Raw genomic sequence first — 19,195 nt, forward strand, 5'->3', positions numbered from 1 at the left:
GCAGTGCTGCCTCTGGGCAAGGATATTTATTACATCATGCTGAACTAAGATGGGCCACCCACTGCTAAGAACTGGATCATCTCTCTCCATCCTGCTCTGCCTACCACCCTTGGGAGACAGGATCACCTATCCATTCTGGATCAGATTCAAGCCAGGAGCAAAATGGAATCTCTCTCGTAGGATGGCAAAGGCTGAGCAGGGCTCACCTGGAACCTCTCTGGCAGATCAGTGGCACGGATCTCATTATCCTGGTCTGTCAGGTGGCTGCTCTCCAGCTCGCTGGGTTCATACATCTCAAAAATGCTTCGACGGCTAACTCGCTTTTTGGTGGTCTTTTTGGGTCGCACGCGGATCTCACCTTCGGCTTCATCATCCTCATACTCGTACTCCTCCTCCAGCTCCTCATCATACTCATTGTACTTCTCAAACTCGTCATAGTCAAAGTCTACCCCAAAGATCTCCTGGGCCTCCTGCAGGGCCCTGTGAGCAAGAGAAGGAGAAAGCTCTGGTGAAAGGGAAACAGTTCTACTCTGTCATGTTCCTTTACTATGGTCTAAGGGTACTAAGAAGCCTAGAAGCCTAGGAGGGGAAGGACAAACAAATGATCCATGTCCACTGGGGGAGAAGAGCTCAGCTGAGGTGTAGTTACAGACAACAATTTGCCTATCAGAGGATGGCTGATAATCCAGAGTCACCTGCCAAGGCCAAGACTTTATATGGACACGGGAGAAGTTCAGTCTGCTCACGGGGGTCAGTCTTAGCTACATTCCTTCAGGATTCTTCCTTCCCATAGAGGGAAGACTACTTAAAGCACGGAGGCGGCCAGAGTAACAGCAGTTATTCTGGCCTCTGGTGGTAGCCAATATTTCCGCCTTTCCAGAACACGGCCTGGCTGCCCATGTTCAATGATCAATCACTTTCTCACCATCTTTTCCAAACTCCATGATATCACTTACGCATCTGTGTAGCCTGGAAGTTTTTTTCTCCATTTGGGCTTCTTAAGAGGCTGTCCATCATCATCCACGATGAAGTCGTCAATATCTGAGCAGAGAAGAGAAGTGTGAGCCCTCTCCTCTGTCCGCATACCCAGTGTTTAAAAGAGACCCCCTGGAGCTGGAAAATCGCAATCTCCTAAGAAAACCATTTCACACACAAAAGAGCTATGTCCCGTCTGAGGCTTTTTAGGATCAACTGAAAAACGGAGCAAATCCCCATGAACTCCAAGAGAAGAGAGGATTTGGCAACACCCTAAAATAAACCCCCTGAAATCTCTCTGCCATCTCCTATCATCAGTGGCACAATTTTGGGGGGGACTCAAAGACGATTATTTCCCAGACACCACAGAAGATTTTTTTGGGTGATCCCAGCAGCAGGGAGGCTTGTGACAAGCACAAGTGCTGTGATGAATGGCCTCATCGTGAATAATATCCAGCCAGAATCCTAGCAGCCTGTCTTCCACTTCATTATTGCTGACCAGAAAAACAAGATCCACCTGAAACCACCCCTTGAAAGGAAGCAGATTCCTTGACTCACGCCACCTACCTGACTCTTCATCCTCTTCCTCCTCCTCCTCTGGTGCAGCCATGGGGGGCTCCACAGCCTCCTGCCCCTCTTCTCCTTCACCATCTTGAAAGATTTCCTCAGCAATGGCCTCTTTCTCATGCTCCTCTTTCCCATATTCTTCCTCCTCATCATCCTCATCATCTGACATCTTCCGTACACGCCTGAATTTTTGCTGAGGGTGGAAGGGCCTCCATGGTTAGAGTGTGTTGGGTCTGGCAAGACGATTCTTCCCTTTCTCCCTCCCTCCATTCATATACTAAGTGTTAGGGAAGAACACTGATCTGTCTGTAGCATCTCTCTTTTGCCCTTCCTGCCTTAGAGTCATGATTCATGGCACCAAGTCTCAGCAGAGTCCTCCCCCTGGGTTTTCGAGACCTTTTTACCAACTGGGGCCTAGCACTAGGAAACTGAGGTCAGACCATCTCAGTGACCTCTGCGGCTCTTTTCATAGCTTGTGGCTTAACTTTGCCCCTGAGCTCAGCCCCTGCATTCAGTGTGCTAAGTACATTTTCCCTCCCCTCTAAAAGGAACAATCAATGGAGTTGGATGGGAGAATAATAGTCAAACTTGTGCTCTTCCTCCCCCAATTCTAGGAATACGCATGGTTTGCTACTCACCCGTTTGACTTTGACACCCAAGTTCTCTTCGATAAGATCAAAGTCATCATCTTCCAGGCGGTCATCAAAAGCTGCTGAGAGAGAATGGCAGCGCTCCTGTCAGAGTCGGGCGCCTCCCCTTTAAGGCACATGCCCTCCAAGTCTCTGCCTTCGTCCCTCTACTTACTGCGCTTCCGCTTTTTGTGTCCCACATCATCCTCAGAGTCTCCAGAATCGCTAGCCTCATCTTCCTCTTCTTCCTCTTCATCATCATCATCATTGATGAAGCCTTTCAAGTTCCCCTGTTCATCCTGGTCATCCAGGTTCTCCTCTTCCTCTTCTTCATCTATAATGGATACTGGTTACTCACCACAAGTAAAATAAATGTGGCTGTTACTTTATGGCCCATCTGCAAGAGCAGGGACTTTGGAGGAAGAAAACGATCCCTGGGAAACACTGCTCCTCTTCTTGCCTCATCGTAGAAAAGGGACAAAAAGCATCCGTGTTCCCTAGTAATCAGGATGTAGAAAGGGCCTTCTCATCACTGAGTCTACTCTTGTCCTAAGTGGGAGTAGCACAGCCCAGGGCTCAAAACCACTCCAGCTCCTTAGAATTCCAAGGGAAAAGAAGGTACAACAGCCCTGATCACACAGGTGCCCCATCTAAAGCGGCTTCTTTTCACAACTTTACTACATAAGACTACTTGTTTTTAATCCAAAGCTTATGTCCCACCATTTTCTTCTTCCTCTGATAAAACCCACTTTCCCTGACTTCCCCCAAAGCCCTCTTATGGTTCTAAGCTAGCCAGGTTTACTGGGTTACATTCTGCCTGGTTCTCCCACAGGATCAATAGAAACACTGCAAGGTCTTTCACAAAAAAGAGAACAGCCTCTACAATCTTGTCTGCAATGACCTCTGTCTCAGGCACCCGATGCTGAGACTCACTCACCATCCTCTTCTTCTTCAACAAACTTCTTGGTGACCCGAGGCACCACCTCTCCCTCGTCATTGTACTCTTCCTCTGATTCCTCTGCCTCGCTCTCCACAAAATCAGACATGGCTGCAGCTGCTCACGCAATGCTCGAAGGAGATCTGATGAAGACATGCAGGCGAAGAACCAGGGATTTTACCTTCCTGAGGGGTTTTTCAACCTGCTAAGAGGGTGAAAGCAGAACCCAAGGCTCTAGGGTCTTGGAAGCTGTTTTCAGCCTTAGTCTCTACCAAAATAAACTCTTCCCTGGGTGTAGATGAGTTGCCAGGAGCTCATTTAGATGGCCCAGTTCCCATTCCTACTTCTTTTCTTCTATTCTGGATTTCTTTCTCTATCCCCTTTCTTGCCCAGATAACCTTCACCACTATCATGCCATCTGTCCTCTAATTTCTTTAAGAATATGTCACAGCATAACTAGGGTTTTGGTATAAGGGACCCCATCTCCCTTCTCTGTAAAATGATAAGGTTCAACGAGATCTCTCAACGGTTCCTTCAGGTTCAATCTCTGTAAAATGAGATGACCTGTCTGTTGTAATCTTAGCTCTCTCTCCTCCCCAGAGGGGCCTTCTCCTTCAACAAGATTAGTCTTGTTAGTGTCCCCTGAGCATTTCATGCACGTTGCCCCAAATCCCTTCTGACCTATCCAAGGCCTGCCTTTCACAGCAGTCTTCCCTTACCACTGTCACCCACAATGATCTCTCTCTTCTGAATCTCCAAAACACTCACTGCCTCTCACTTCTTCAGAAACACTGATCCAAGGTGTGCTTACCACACCAGGCCACTAGAGGAGGTACAGAGAAACATCACTGCCTTGCTCCTCAGAAGGTGAAATGTTATAGAAAAGATAAGACGTGAACACACAGAAGCAATAACAATTAAAACAGGCATAAAGTACTGAGAGTTCAGAAACAGGAAAGATTACTACAAATCTAAGAGGACAGATGAGATCAGAGAGGTGAAACTATGGGGCAAGTTGGGGCAGGGTTCACAGAAAAGGATGCATGTGAACTGGACTTGAAAGAACACACAAGGGTTTGTGTGTCTCTCCCCCCCCCCCAACAGGCAAGGATGGGAGGCCATTCTAAGTACAAAGGAATATGTGAATATGTGAGGGGTGAGAGGTAGGAAGGTAGAGGAAGTGTTCACTGTAGCTAGTGCCAAGGACAAATGGGAAGTTGTACTTGTTTGCAGTTAGAGGAAGGTTTCTGAATGCCAAGCCAGGAGTCTGGGCTTTATCTGGCAGGGAATGGGGAGCTGTGGAAGGTTCTGAAGCATCAGAAATGCAGACAAATTGCGCACAAGAACAATTAATCAGCAGTTGTTGGAGGGATTTGAAGGGGGTGGGGGTTAGGGAGGGAGGCAGCTTCACCTCTTCTATTATAGCCTAGCCTAGCTCCATGGTGTCTTATCTCCCCATTTAAATGAAGCACAGCCGGGACAGTGTCCAGTACTCCTTTGTTGGCCAAAAAAGTTATCATCAATGTAATATATGATTAGAAAAGAAGCTAGCCTAGTCCCATGATAAGAGCAAAGGTTAACAGACAGACAGGTCAAGTACTGCACTGTGACCCACGGAGATTGGGAAGATTTTGACGGTGGCCTCTACCACACTAGTGGGCAGTGGATTGAGTGCTGGGCCTGGAGTCAGGAAGACTCCTCTTCCTGAGCTCAAATGTGGCCTCAGACACTTATAGCTGTGTGAACCCTGGGCAAATCATTTAACCCTGTTGGCCTCAGTTTCCTCATCTAAAATGAACTGGAAAAGGAAGTGGCAAACCACTCTGTTATCTCTGACAAGAAAACCTAAATGGGATCACAAAGAGCCAGACATGACTGAAAAATGACTGAACACTACCACCCATGTCAGCATACTAAGCAAGTAGAGATTCTGTGGAGCCTAAGATTAAGAGATCATGGGCGGCTTGCACCAAGCACTGTTGGAAGGAGCAGACATAGTGATGAGATCGTCGGTACACCAAAATATAGACCTTTCAGAGGCTGAAGGGAGGTTCAAACAGGAACAGTACCACGACTAAGTCCTGAAGGGCTAAGTTGGGAAGATTGATATAGAGAAAGTGTACGCATTTAGTGGGATGGAGGGAAGAGGCAAGGACGTGATCCGATTCCTAGTGGTTGTTTTAGCCAGAGCTCAAAGGCTCCCAGCAAGCTGTTTTTTTCTTGATAGACCTTGCTCTGAGACCTCCTACATCATTCCTTTCTGTCCAACTGAAGCACCTGTTTTCAACTGCTCCTAAAGCCCAGGTCACCCAGTCGTGGTGCTGCTGACACTGGGTGCTGTGCAACTTCTTCCAACCGCATTTGGGGTTACTAATTATAACTTCCTCCTTGCTCCCCTGCAGCACAGAACTGCACCATCAAAAACAGTTTTGGATATGACAGCCCCCCCACACAGCCTAGCCCTGAGCACTCAGTATTTCACAGATTTCAGTCATCGGCAGACCAGATCTGGGCACGTGGTGGTTGTAGTTTGGAGGTACAGAACAACCTTCCCAAGCAATTATATATTCTCCCCAGAGGAGGCATGGCAGAGTAGAGCGCATAATGGATTGAACACAGGAAGACGGGAAGACGGGTTCGAATCTAACTCTCAACACTTACTAGTCATGTTATCCTGGAAAAGTCACTACCTCCTTTAACTGTAATTTTCCCTTCTGTAAAATAGGCAAGAAAAAACCCTCCAGCATTTCCCTCAAACTCTGTGGTGTGGATCAAATGAGACCTTATGTTAACATGTAAAGAGCTATTAGCCCTTGTTCTTCTCTAGATGAGCAATAAAGGCCATCTCCTTGAATCTAGGCTGTCCTGCCAAGGGGAGGGAGGGAGGGAGGTATGGAAGGGAGGAGACAACCAGCTTTGTACCGGCCAAGGCCATCCCTCTCCAGTTTGGCAGGAACAACACGCAGGTGCACAGACACACAGGAGGGACTGGTAGAAGGGTGCAACGTGGGACCTTTGTCCAAACACCATTCTTCCTCAAACACAGCCTAAGGGATGAAGGGGGATTACACAGAGCCCCTATGCTGGTGAAATTTTCCTCATGGTCAGGGTATGTGAGTGAAATGTGCAACAGAGGTAGGCAGAGGGTGTCTGAGAGGCAGCAGCTGAACAAGAGGCTGCTGCTGAAAAGGACCTGATGGCGGTTACCATGGCATCCCCGGGAAGGCAGGAAGGAGGAGGGAGTTCAGATCAGGGTGCCACAGGGGAGGCTCACAGCTGCTCCCCCCCTGCCTCGCCTGAGGAGGCAATTAAAGGGAAGGAGGGAAGAAGAGTCCAGAAGGTGAAACAAGTGGAAGAGGTTAAGTCTGACCCATCTGTCTGTTTTCCACTGGCCCCACTTTGCACCATCCCTAACCTGCTGCCTAAATCACCACAGGGCCTCCCTGTTCTCTAGCTCACAAACAAGGATCTACTGGCACAGGTCAAAGTCCTGCTGGAAAACAGGACTTTCCAGAGCCTCCAAGCTCCTCCTTTCACTTCATCACTGGCAGGGGAACAGCACACCTGCTGGGGACTGGGGGGAGAATTCATTTTAGGGGCTGGGTTATAATGACAATTCTTTATAATTCAAACTGGTTGGTTTGGGGGCCCCAGACCCCAAAATTTATTTTCAAAACCAGCTTCAATCTTGTTGCCCAGACACATCCTCCCCTGGTTAGTAGTTGTTAAAGTAATTCTACAGGCTGAGAAACACTATTTCCTAATGGGGATATGTTACCAAGCAGTATGAAGAGACAAAGGATGCACAGATTAAGTTACATGTTCCTAAAACAAATGTACATACAAATTATGTGCAAAACTGAGGACTGAGTAGCAAGGGTTCTTTCCACCCAGTTAAACCAAGTTTACTAGGCAATCTTGTATCCCTTTCACTCCTCCCTCCACATCTCTCCTTCTTCCCCTGGTTTATCCCCCTCCAAACTTAATCTTGATCATGCCAGTGATTGGCTAGCTTCCACCCTAGAACCCCCCAGCCCTCTGCTCTGATGTTCTCCAATTCTGCTATCAGGATATTCTCTAATTCTCAAACCTGGGTAGACCTACCATCACATTACAAGATGGTGCTGATTTCACCTAATATATGTTGTCATGTAACAACAGCTGGACCCTCACAGTTACATCTGGCCTTCTGATTTGCTCTCCCCAGGTCCTAGCCTCGTCCTGGATGCTCACAACAGATGACCTCAAGCTATGCCCCTTCACACCCCTAAACTCGGATAAACTGCATGCTTACATCCTTTTCTCCTCCTCCCCACACCACTCTTCCCATACACCTCCTCTGCTTTAGGACTTGGTTAAATCCCTCTTTCCCTCTTCTCTCATGCCTCTTCCATCTTTCCTTGCTACCTTCTATTTGTCTACACTCAGCTTTGGAGAAACTCAAGTTTCTCCAGTCCTAAAAATCCTCCCCTGATCCTTTCATTCATCAAACCAGAGTTCCACCTCTTTTCCAAAGGTGAGCTCCAAGCTCACATCTGGAGCTATGTGTGATACATCTCTATTCTCCTGGGAAATACGGGCTCTGAAGGACAAACTACTTTTCCTCTTTGTACCCCCAGCACCTAGCACTGTGGCACTAACAAAGCAAAGTCAATACCTTCAAGTCAAAGCTTGTTGTCTGGTCCAGCCCATCTCTACAGTCTTATTTCACAGCACTCCCAGCCACAATGGCACACATGCTCTGAATTCTATCTCCTGCCTCCATACCCTTTACAGAGTACCTTCTATGCCTGTGCCACTCTCTCCTCACTTCTGCCTGAAAATCCTCAGCCTCTTGTAAGGTTCACCCTCAGATGCCATTTCCCATAGGAAGCCTTTTCTGATTAACCCAGTGGTTGATGCTGTCTCCTCAAATCACAAGTAAACTTTATTCACTTACACGTGTATGTTGTATTCTTCTAGTAGAACGTAAGCTCCTTGAGGGCAAGTACTGTCCTGGTGTTGTTAGCACACCACCTGGCACATATTAGCAGGGGTGGGGAACCTGTGGCTTTGAGGCTACACGTAGCCTTCTTGGTCGTTGGGTGAGGCCTCTGACTGCATCCAAACTTCACAGAACAAATCCCCTTAATAAAAGGATTTGTTCGGTAAAACTTGGACTCTGTCAAAGGCCTCACCCAAGGATCTAGAAGGCCACAGGTTCCCCATCCCTGGATCAGGCCAAATTCTTATCTAACTGGATTGAATCATTCCCAAAATTTCTTCCCTGTTTCTGTCAGTGGAATTATCTAATTCATCTTTTTTTTCTTGTAGGTCACCCCCCCCCCCACATATTCAATCAATGGCCAAGTTCTGCCATTTCTAAATGAGAAAAGCTCTCATCCATGTCTGTTTCTACTCACACTATCCTAGGCCAGGCTCTCACAACCAACAAGCTGGACATAAGCCTTCCAACAGGTCTTCAACCCATCTCTAATCTACCGGTCACAACACTGCCAACGGAATCTTACAAAAACATGTGTGAGCACCTTTCAGTGGTTTCCTACGGCCTATAAAATAAAGTACAGCCCCTTAGCTTGGAGTCCAAGGCTTTCCATAACCTAGCACCACTTCATTTTCTTACTTGCCTTTACATTTGCAATGCTCTAATCAAACTGGACCACTCACCATCTAAGATAGACTTTCCATGCTGTTCTGCCTTCATACTTTCACTCACTTTATTCCCTATATCTGCAATAACACGCCTCTATTTCTGCCTTTTAAAATTCTACCCATTCTTTAAGGCCCAGCTCAAATGCCAGCCCCATCACAAGAACTTCTTTGATTTTCCCAGGAAGTGATGATTCTTCCCTTCCCCCTTGGTACAAAGGTGGCATGACTTCTTTATTCATTTCTGTACCTCTCAGTCCTGAAGCCATTTGTATGTATATTACTCAGCCAGTATTTATTATGCACATACCATGTGCCAGGTACTGTGGTCCACAGGCACTGGGACTATCCTATCCCTTTACTAGACAGTGACCTCTAGGAAGGTGGGACCCTTTATTTCTGTTTTCCCCCTGTGCCTACCACACAGCCCTGCCCTTTGTGGAATATTTGCTGAAAAGTAGGTACTGAATAAATGTTTACTCACAAGATGTCACAGGAGACAGTGTATCATGATCCATGCACTGAAGCAGGGCAGCACATATTAGGTCAGAATTCATACTCCACTTAAAGGTAATTACTTTAAATTTTGGGATCTTGTTATTGGCAGAACAAAAACACCTGAGGGAAGAACTGCTTTTGTCTTTTATCCTCCCAGCCCAGCTAAATGCAAATTGCATTGCAAAATGCATGAACTGCAAACAGTAGGAACTTAATACGTTTTGAAATACAAAAATCTGAAAGAATACTCTAGTCCCAGTAATTGAATTGAAGAACTGACTTTTACAGTTTCAGCTTCTCATTTAATCTAGAATAAGGACCTTTCAAGTTAGGTAATGCAAGGATTTGTGCTCCCCATTTTACAGAGAAGGAAACTAAAGTTAACAGAGGTTACCAACTTGCCTGAGATCACTGAGCTAGGACCAGTCTTCAGTCTCCAAGATCAAGGTACTAAACCCTGTAGGTAAATAACTCCAACTGGACTTTCTAGCTAACATAGCTCTAGAAGATTTATCCAAACAATATCAATTGACAAGGACCTGAAAAAATGACAATTCAGCCCAGTGCCTACCACAAAGACTTTAATAAATGCTTTATTTAATCTAGGTCAAAGTTCTTAACATAAAAATCTGGTTACTATTACCAGCAATAAGCTAAATAGCCATTTCTTTTTCCAAGATCCAACCAATTTAAGTCCTAAAGATTGGAATCTCCTCATTTAACATGGCATGTAGAGTCAGACACACTCTGCACAGTTCACCAGACTCCCAAACTAGCCAACTCTGCCAGGGTAGAGAACTTAGACCAGGTGACCGAAGCCTGGGACAAATAGAAGCCTCTCCCTCCAACAGCAACCGGTCTAGTTAGCCCTCATCCACACAGGTGGCAAAAGGGAACAATACTAGAGCTAATGTGACTCTTTGCATTCAGACTACTTAAGCTGTTGGTCATTAATTATTTCCACTACAGTCATTTTGGCTGGAAGTGTCTACCAGATCAAACATGTGTTCCATCTAGAATCAAGATAGCCAGAGGAACTGAGATGAGGACTCACTAATAACATAATAACTGTTTCAGAGAAATTTGGCAACAATGTTTTCCCACAAGAGTCAGTTAAGTTGTATATTCTTCCTCAGGGCTTTTACTACTTCTACAGCCACTAACTCTCACAGAAATAATGGCAAACTCCCAAGGTGGTGCCTCAGGATGTCTGGGGCAGCAGACAAAGTTACAGGAAGGGCAGGGATGGTATATAATGGAAAAATCACTGGATATACAGTTAGAGAGCAGGAGGCCAAGCTTGGCTGTCACCTATCATCTGGAGGAACCACGGAACCTTGGCAGGTGCTCCCGCTACCCTCTTTCTCTCAAAAGACCGGGCTCTCCCCATCTTACAAGTCCCTTGGTCACTTAGGACCTGATCCCATTGATTACCATTTAACCTGCTCCTTTTCTGACTTGGGAGAGATCACCCTTCTTTGGGCAACTTTGTAGCACCTTGTTCCCAGGGACTCACCATGTCAAGGCCAAACTTAGCACTGCATAGCCCGGTGTAGCTCAGAACTCCCAAGCTCAAGAATCCAGCCTCCGGTCGGTAGGATTACAGACACGGCCAATGAGTTTTAAATGCCAATTCCAAGGGCATTTTCTCCTTCTTAATCTTGATCCTTCTTAACCTCCAAGCAGGATTTGACACTATTGATCACCTTTTTTTCTCTAAAGGTTTTTGTGACTCAGCTCATCTTGGTTCTCGTCCTCTCTGTCCAACAACTGCTTCTTGTCCTTTGCTACATCTTCATTCAGGTCATGTCCACTGCGAGTATCCCACAACAGTCTGTCCTGGGTCCCCTTCTTTCCTCTCTCTATTTTATCTCACTTGGTGATTTCATTAGCTCCCATGAGTTCAATTATAATCTCTACACAGATGATTCCCGGCTCTATAGTCAACCCTAGCTTCTCCACTGAGCTAATCATCCATCTCCAACTGGGTCTTAGATATCTTGGGCTGTCCCACAGGTATCTCAAACACAACAAAACCAAAACACAATCCATTTTGTCTCCCCCCTTCTAAATGTCCCCATTACATACACTGAGGCTACCAACAACCTCCCAGTTACCCAGGTCCTCCCTCTCAGTCACCCCACCTATATTATCCATTGCCAAATCTTATTGTTTCTACTTTCATAATATGTAACACACTTCTCTAATATGTCTCCTCTTCACTGACACAGCCACAACTCCAATTTGGGCCCTTACCACCTCCCCTCTGCACTAAAGCAGTAACCTTCTAACTGGTCTCTCTGCCTCAAATCTTTTCCTACTCCAATGCATCCTAACCTGCCAAGGTGATTTTCTTACATTGCAGATAGGAAAATCTGTCATTCCTCTGGTCAATGAGCTTCGTAGCTCACTATTATCTTCAAGAAAAAATATAAAATCTGATATTTAAAGCTCTTTACAACCTGGCTCCTTCCTACCCTTCCAGCCTGTTCCTCCAAGGATTCTAAAATCTAGCAGCTACACTGACCTAATTGTAGTTCCTCAAACAAATCACTCAATTTTCCATCTGTCTCCCCTCTGGGGGGCAGCCTTTGTAATTGCTGTTCCCCAGACCTGGAATGCTGTCTCCTCACCTTTTCCTCCTAGTTTTCTGGTTTCCTTCAAGACGCAGCTCAAATCCCATCTTACAAAGGAGACTTTTCCCAGCCGCCCCAGCTGCTAGAACCTTCTTATTTCAGGTTACCTCTACCTACTCTGTAGTATCTTGTAGTATTAGCATACCTAATTATTTACATGTTGCTTCCCCAAATAGAATGCACACTCCTCGATGGCAGTTTTTCTTTTCTTTGCATCCCCACCACTCAGCACAGTGCCTAGACCATAGTAAGTCCTTCATAAACGTTAACTAACTGGCTGATCTCTCTGGGCTTACTAGTTCCTAACTAGACGAGCCAAGCCAACATCTTGTTGGTACAGTTTCTTGAACGTATCTCCCCTATTAGACTGGGAGTTCCTTGAGGTCAGGGACTAGGGATTTGGGGATTTTTTTGGCCTTTCTTTGTAACCCCAGCACTCGGCACAGCCTGGCACACAGTAGGCGCTTAACTGATGCTGAGCGCTGGGGATGCTGATGGTCACGTACAAACGAGATCAGAGAGGTCTGGGCCTGGCCTCCTGTACCATTTAAAGGTCCCACCCCCCTGCTCCCTGCCCCAGCCCAGCGGTGTGAATAACTTTGGTCAGGGCAGGGACCACGACCCCCGGCTGCTTCGGGGGCTGCCATCCCCGGCACAGACGCTGCGGACGGAGGCTCGGAAACATCGGGCTGGGGAGGCCCCCCCCACCAAGGCGGGCCGACACCTGGGGAGGGGGAGGCAGCCGCTCCCCCTCCCCGCCACGAGGCCCCCTTTCCGGGAAGCCGCCCCCTCCCCGCAGGAGAAGCCAGGCCCGGGCGCCGCCCGCCGCCCCGGGAGGCGCTTCCCCGGCTTCTGGGGGAGGGAGGACCCCCCGAGGACTCAACAAGTGGCGGGCGGAGGCCCGCCCAGCCGAGAAGGCGTGTGTGCGGAGGGGGGGGCGCCCCAGTTGGGAGCCCCGCTCCCCTCAGGCCCCCCGCCCTGCCCCGCTGTCCCACGGCACCCCGGGCCACCCACGTAGCCCCCCCGAACCCCAACCCCGGCCTTACCGAGCCCGCCGCAGCGCCGAGCCTCCGAGGAAAATGGAGTCACCGCTTGGCAGCGCCACCGAAGGCGAGTCCGGGGGCCCCCCACACCGACGTGCCCCCTCCCCGACGCCCGCAGCCGCCGCGACGTCTGAGGTCACTTCCGGCGCGCTGTCACTGAAAGGAGGTGGCCCTCTCCCTCGCCACTGTGTGGGGCGGGGCGGTTCTAGGGGGCTGGAGCAGTAACTAGGACCGCGTCAGGAAAGCGACCTCCGGCGGCCTCCGCGTGGGGGCGGGAGCAGGAGGTCTGCGAGTCCGGTCGTTTCCTCCGGGCGCTCTAGCGAGAGGTAGCATAGAGAGCGGAGGACTGGGGACGCCTCTTCCTCCCGGGCCTGGCTCCGCCCACTGCTTCCGGTTCCGGAGAGGGGGCCGTGTTTCTGTCAGGGCGATGGGGCGGAGGTGTCCGGCGGGGATCGCGGTGGGGCCGCTGCTGCTGTTTGGGGGGTTGCTCGGCCTGGCTGGGGCTTCCGATCTGCCTCTCGTCACTTGCGGCTCTGTCGTGAAGCTCCTCAACACGCGCCACAACGTCCGGTTGCACTCACATGACGTACACTACGGGTCCGGTGAGCCCACAGGGCGGGGCCGGGAAGAGGAAAGAACGGAAAAAGCCCCTTCCCGGGGGCGGGGCTTGGCGTGGGGGAACCCCGAAGGCGGGGCCTGGGCGAGCTCGAGGAGGAAGGGGGAAGGAGGAACCAGTGGGAGGCGGGGCCTGGAACAGTCATAGACCGGAAAAGCACGTGGGAGGAGGAGCCCCGAGCTTCGAGGAATCTTGAGGGGGCAGGAAGAGGGCGGGACGGAGAAGCACCTGGGGGCGGGGCCTGGAGAAGTCGCATGGAGGAGAGGGCAGGAAGGTTTCCGGAATCTGGCCCAGCTGGGGCGGACAGGAAGAGAAGGAAAGGAATGGGAAAGCTCCTGGAGACCGCGTCCTGGAGGGGAAGGGGGGGTGAGGTGGAGTCAGGCCCGGCTCTGAAGACGGCGTCCCAAACGATGGCGGGCAGCCTGACCAGGCTTGTGGGGGAGGAAAGATTTTGGCTTGTCAAGGGCGGGAGGAGGCCGTTTGGCCTGACGTGCAGCCCCAGTGAAGGACTCTTGACTCACTCAGCCTTTCCAAAACCAAACTTACCCCCAACAACTGCCCCCTCCATACTTCCCTCTCTCTCTTGAGAGTCGTGTAGTCTGAAGATCTTGAGAAGTGCAGATTTAAACCTGGAAAGGACTTTAGAGGTCGTCCATTTCAACTTTTTCATTTTACAGAGGAGAAAACAATGTCTTTCTGGCCATCTGCTCATTTGCCAAATGCTGTCGATTCTACCCCCACAGTATCTCTTGCATCTCTCTTCTCTCCATCACCTTTGTTCAGGCGACCGTTGCTGTAAGCTTGTAACTGTTCTTTCTGAGCATCAATCCCGTTTTCTCCCCTTTCTCACTCATCCTGTCCACACAGCTATCAAATTAATCTTTTTCTTTTTTAATATTTATTTTTTCCGATTACATGTAATTACAATTTTTGACATTCTTTAAAAAAATTTTGAAAGTGAGCAGAACCAGGAGAATGTCGTACACAGCAACAGCCTCGTTGTGCAATAACTAACATTGACAGACTTAACACTTCTCAGCAATACAAGGATCTAAGACATCTCTAGAAGCCTCCCACCCTGGACAACGCTATCCACATCCAGAGAAAGAACTATGCAGTTTGAATGCAGATGGAAGCAGACTATTTGCTTTTTTTTTCCTTCTGTTGTGTTTTGTTTCCTCTTTCTGGTGGTTCCTCCTATTGACTCTTACATCACTAATGTGAAAATATGTTTAATAGGAAAGTATATGTATAGCCTATATCAGATTGTTCGCCCTCTTGGGGAGTGAGGGGGAGAAAAATTTAAAACTCAAAAGCTTAAGGAAGTGATTGTTGATAAATCAAAATAAATTAATTAAAAAAAATTTTGAGTTCCAAATTCTCTCCTCTCCTTGAGAAGGCAAGCAATTCGATATAAATTATACATATCAAAATAATGTTAAAGAACAGGCATGACCATGCTACTCCCCAGCTCAAAAAATTTCAGGGATTCTAAATTTTTCTTTAAGGTAAAATGACTAGTTCTTTGTTTTAGCATTACCTTGTGTCCCAGCACTTAAGAGAGTAGCTGGCACTGGTAAATGCTTATCACTCTGTTTATTGCTTGATTTACAGTCTGGCTCCAGCCTATCTTTCCAGACTGATTTCAGATGACTCCCACTCCTGCCCTCTTTTTAGCCAGTCTGGCTTACTTGTTCCTCCTACAGGCCGTTCCACTTCCAGCCTTGGAACTAACTCTCCCTCTCCCTCCTCTCCTCCTCGCCTCTGTTCCCCTCCCCTTCTAGCTTCCCCTTCTGGCTCTGGCCTCTACCTCTTGGAATCCCCAGCACTCTTCCAGGGTCAGTTTAAGTGGTTCCTCATAAAGGAAGGTTTTCTCTGTTTCTCCAGTCATTAGTATCCTCCGCAGCTACTAGGTATATAATTTGTGTTTACCTTTCTTTGTACATTTCTCCCCCCCACGTAAGACCTTTGAGGCCAGAGACTTGTTTAATTTCTGTCTTTATATCTCCAGCACATAATAGATAGTAAATACCCTGAATACCTGTTCAGTGGAGTTGGCATGACACTGTGGAAAGAGCACTGGCTCTGGAGGTGGAGGACCCAGGTTCTAATTGTGCCTTGGACGCTTACTACATATGTAACCTGGGGGACAAGCCAGTTAACCTTCCTGAGCCTTGGTTTCCTGTCTGTAAAATGAAGCGGTTTGCCTTAGAGAATCTTTGAGGTCCCTTCTAACTTGTTCAGTCTCTGATGATAAGAACTGAATTTCTGTGGAGACTAACACTGTGATTCCTTGGCCACCCAGGTTCACCATCTGAGAGTCAACTGTTACCAGCCAGTCATTTGCTGACTTCATGATTCTGCCTCCACCAGCTCTTATTTCTGTCCTCTTCTTTCCACTCACTGCTAACACTCTAGTTCCTGACCTCCTTTCCTCTCTCATAGACTTTTGCTGCAGCCTTCTTGGCCCCCTTGCTTCCTGTCTCTTCCTTCAGCTGACTGCCAAATTAGCATTCCTGAAACACAGGCTAACCTTGTCACTCCCCTACTTCCAAATCTTCCATGACTCCCTATTGTCTCTAAGGCTGAAATGCAAACACCTCAGCATGGCCTTTAAAAACTTTCATAGTCTGGCTCTCACCATCTTTCTAGTCTTATCTTTTTTTAATCACTTCTGTTTAGATGCTTTAAATCAGTGGGGTCAAATTCAAAGAGAAATGGAACCTTCCTTGAGGGCACATTGACTTAGAAAACCACACATGTAGCATGTAGTATTGTATTTTTATGGTTTTTGTTCACATTTCCCAATTATTCTTCGCTGTGGCTCTGGTGACGAGTTTGCTTCAGAGTTTGACCCCTCTGGACTAGTCGATCATCAAGTTCCCTTCTAGCTGTAAGTCAGTGAGCCTAGAACATCTTCCTTTTTTCCAGGCAGTGGGCAGCAGTCAGTGACAGGGGTATCAGATGTGGATGACAGCAACAGTTACTGGCGGATCCGAGGAAAGACCTCTACAGTGTGTGAGAGAGGAACCCCGGTGAGATGTGGCCAGGCCATCAGGCTGACTCATGTCAACACTGGGCGCAATCTTCACAGTCACCACTTCTCTTCACCCTTGTCTGGCAACCAGGTAAGCCCGGGGCCGGAGGAGCCTCACACGTGGGGGTTGTTTGGTGTCTGGCTTGTCAGACCTGTTTGCTCTCTTTTTTGCTCATTAGGAGAAATTTATCTATATATGAAAGAAAACCGGTTCTGGACAAGAGGGAGGCTTGCTTGGCTCCCCAAGGAGTTGGAATCATGGAGTAGAAAGGAGAGTGAGAACCAGACATCATCTCAGTAAAGGATCAAAAAGGATTGAGAGGTTTCTTCTTAATCTGATGAATTAGAAAAACACGATGTCATGCGAGTGAAATAAAGTGAAACTTTGCAGTGTTTTTACTCCTTACTCCCCAACGTGGACTTTTCCATCCAGTGACACTGGCTTCCTGGGCTGTGGCCAGGAACGTGACCCTCCATCTCTTGGCTCCGGGCATTTTCTCTGACTGTTCTCCATGCCGGGAATGCTTTCCCTCCTCATCTCCAGCTGGCTTCCCAGGCTTCCTTCAAGTCCCAACTAAAACCTTGCCTTCTACAGGAAGCCTTTCCCATCCCCTCTTAATTTTTGTGCTTTCCCTCTCAATTATTTCTGATTTGCTTGTTCTCTCCCCTATTAGAGTGTAAGCTCCTAGAAGGCAGGGTCTTTTTGTATCCCCAGTGCTTAGCACAGGGCCTGCCTGACAGGTGGTAGTTTTACCACCAGTCTTTCCCTTCTCTTGTCCATTCTTCACATGCTGCCAAAGTAGTCTTTCTTTCTAATGCACAAGCCAAACCGTCACTGTCTCCCCAGTATTTACAGAATTATATACAAACTCTTGGACCTGATCTTCAAGGCCTTCACATTTTGGCTTGATCCTAATATTCTGACCCTATTTCACAGTATACTCTTACCAAACATACTACTCACTGTTACCTTCCCCCATTTTGTCCTTTCCTTGTATCTGCCCAACCTGTCACCTGTTCCTGATGACACCCCCCTGCTCTCTTCCATCTCTAGGTATTAAAATCCTTTTCTTCTTTCAAGCTCCCCCTCCACTGCTACCTCTTTCCCCACTGACAACAAACTGGAAGTGATCTCTTCTGTGAATCTCTCCCACTCCTCTATTTGACCTCTCTTAACATTTAATCCCACGGTAAATTGTATTATGGCTCTTTGACTATTTCTGTACGTTTTGCTGTCACTTTCCCAACTAAACTATGAACTCTTTGAGAACAAGGATGAGGGACTTGATCATCTCCCCTTTCTTGTAAATGGGTGTGCTAAGCAGGTGTTTGTTGACTTGTATTAGCTCATTTGTATTCTTTTGGGGGCCGTTCTTTGGTATTTTCTGAGGTGGGACAGGGAGCGGGATTTGTTTCATGATTGTTCCCCTCCCCCCTTTTCAGCCAAGTTCCTCCCGTGGAAGTGCTCCCCATTTTCTACTTTATCCCCTCATCTCTCCTCCTGTCACTCTTACCCACTTCTCAGATCTGTTATGGGGGTCATGCTAATTCTTCTGCTCTCTGTTGTTTCCAGGAAGTGAGTGCATTTGGGGAAGAAGGTGAAGGGGACCATCTGGATGACTGGACAGTCCTCTGCAGTGGCTCACACTGGGTGAGGGACGATGAGGTTCGGTTCAAACATGCTTCTACTGATGTGCTGCTGTCTGTCACGGGAGAGCAGTATGGACGGCCCATCAGTGGCCAAAGAGAGGTGCATGGCATGGCCCAGCAGAGCCAGAACAACTATTGGAGAGCCATGGAAGGCATCTTTATGAAGCCCAGTGAGCTGCTTCGGACTGAAGCCCATCATGCTGAACTGTGAGGGCCCATCAGCTCTCCTCTCCGCCTTGCCTCACCACACAGTGTTGAGTTATACCCACTGTTTTCCCCATTGGAACAGCATAGGCTTCATCATCCTTGGGGTGAGGATCCAACGTGGGAAATTTCCAAGGTTCCTTAAGAGCAGCAACTCCCTCCCTGCCAATATGCATCTCTCCTTATCCTGGATTTGGCTTCACCTCCTAAATGTGGGAGTTATTGCCAGTGGTGGGACTGATCTTTTCATCCATTTAGAAGAAATGGAGGTGGAAGAAACAATAAACATCTCTTGGAGACGGGAGATTCCCCTCATTCGAGTGCTTTGTCATGATAATCCGTTAATAAGTGGAGGAGTACAGTCTCCAATACATACATTTTCTCAGGAGTAATAAAAAGAATTTGACTCTCAGTCTTTAAGTGGTCATTTAATTAGGAGTCACATTGGTAGGTCTGCTTAATCATGTAAGCCTTTTGAAATTACCAGGAACTCAGCTGTTCACCTTGCAAGGTCTTCTCTTTCCTTAACTTCAAACTCATGCCCTTTGGCTAGAAGTCCAAATCCTTCTGGATGAAAACCTTCAATTGGTTTGCCTTAATGGTGTGATATGTAAAAACTTCAGGAGACATAGTTTGTGGGTAATTAATAAAAGGGGTCAGTAGTGCTCGAGAATGCCAAAGACCCCTCATGGAACTCACTCAATGCTTATATGCCCTTGGAAGAGTGGGTGTTCCTGAGGGTGGCAATCAACTC

General features: G+C 47.8%; 2 protein-coding genes across 2 annotated transcripts in view; one reads left to right on the forward strand and one right to left on the reverse strand.

The window, feature by feature from the left end:
• Positions 1 to 13,096, reverse strand: part of SUPT6H (SPT6 homolog, histone chaperone and transcription elongation factor) — a 33,423-nt gene extending 20,327 nt beyond the window's left edge. Inside the window, 7 exon segments of the mRNA XM_020963190.2 lie at positions 207 to 480; positions 957 to 1,041; positions 1,543 to 1,735; positions 2,181 to 2,254; positions 2,347 to 2,505; positions 3,109 to 3,251; positions 12,938 to 13,096. Coding sequence (XP_020818849.1) covers positions 207 to 480; positions 957 to 1,041; positions 1,543 to 1,735; positions 2,181 to 2,254; positions 2,347 to 2,505; positions 3,109 to 3,217 — 894 coding nt within the window. The 5' untranslated portion in view covers positions 3,218 to 3,251; positions 12,938 to 13,096.
• Positions 13,097 to 13,257: 161 nt separating this feature from the next.
• On the forward strand, positions 13,258 to 18,853 carry SDF2 (stromal cell derived factor 2). The gene is made up of 3 exons (XM_020963194.2): positions 13,258 to 13,536; positions 16,482 to 16,678; positions 18,161 to 18,853. The coding sequence occupies exons 1-3, from the start codon at positions 13,362 to 13,364 to the stop codon at positions 18,446 to 18,448; spliced, it is 660 nt and encodes a 219-aa protein (XP_020818853.1). The 5' UTR covers positions 13,258 to 13,361; the 3' UTR covers positions 18,449 to 18,853.
• Positions 18,854 to 19,195: the final 342 nt, after the last annotated feature.

This window comes from Phascolarctos cinereus, unplaced genomic scaffold (genome assembly GCF_003287225.1).
Source record: "Phascolarctos cinereus isolate Bilbo 61053 unplaced genomic scaffold, phaCin_HiC Scaffold_5;HRSCAF=322, whole genome shotgun sequence".
NCBI classification, from domain to species: Eukaryota; Metazoa; Chordata; class Mammalia; order Diprotodontia; family Phascolarctidae; genus Phascolarctos; species Phascolarctos cinereus.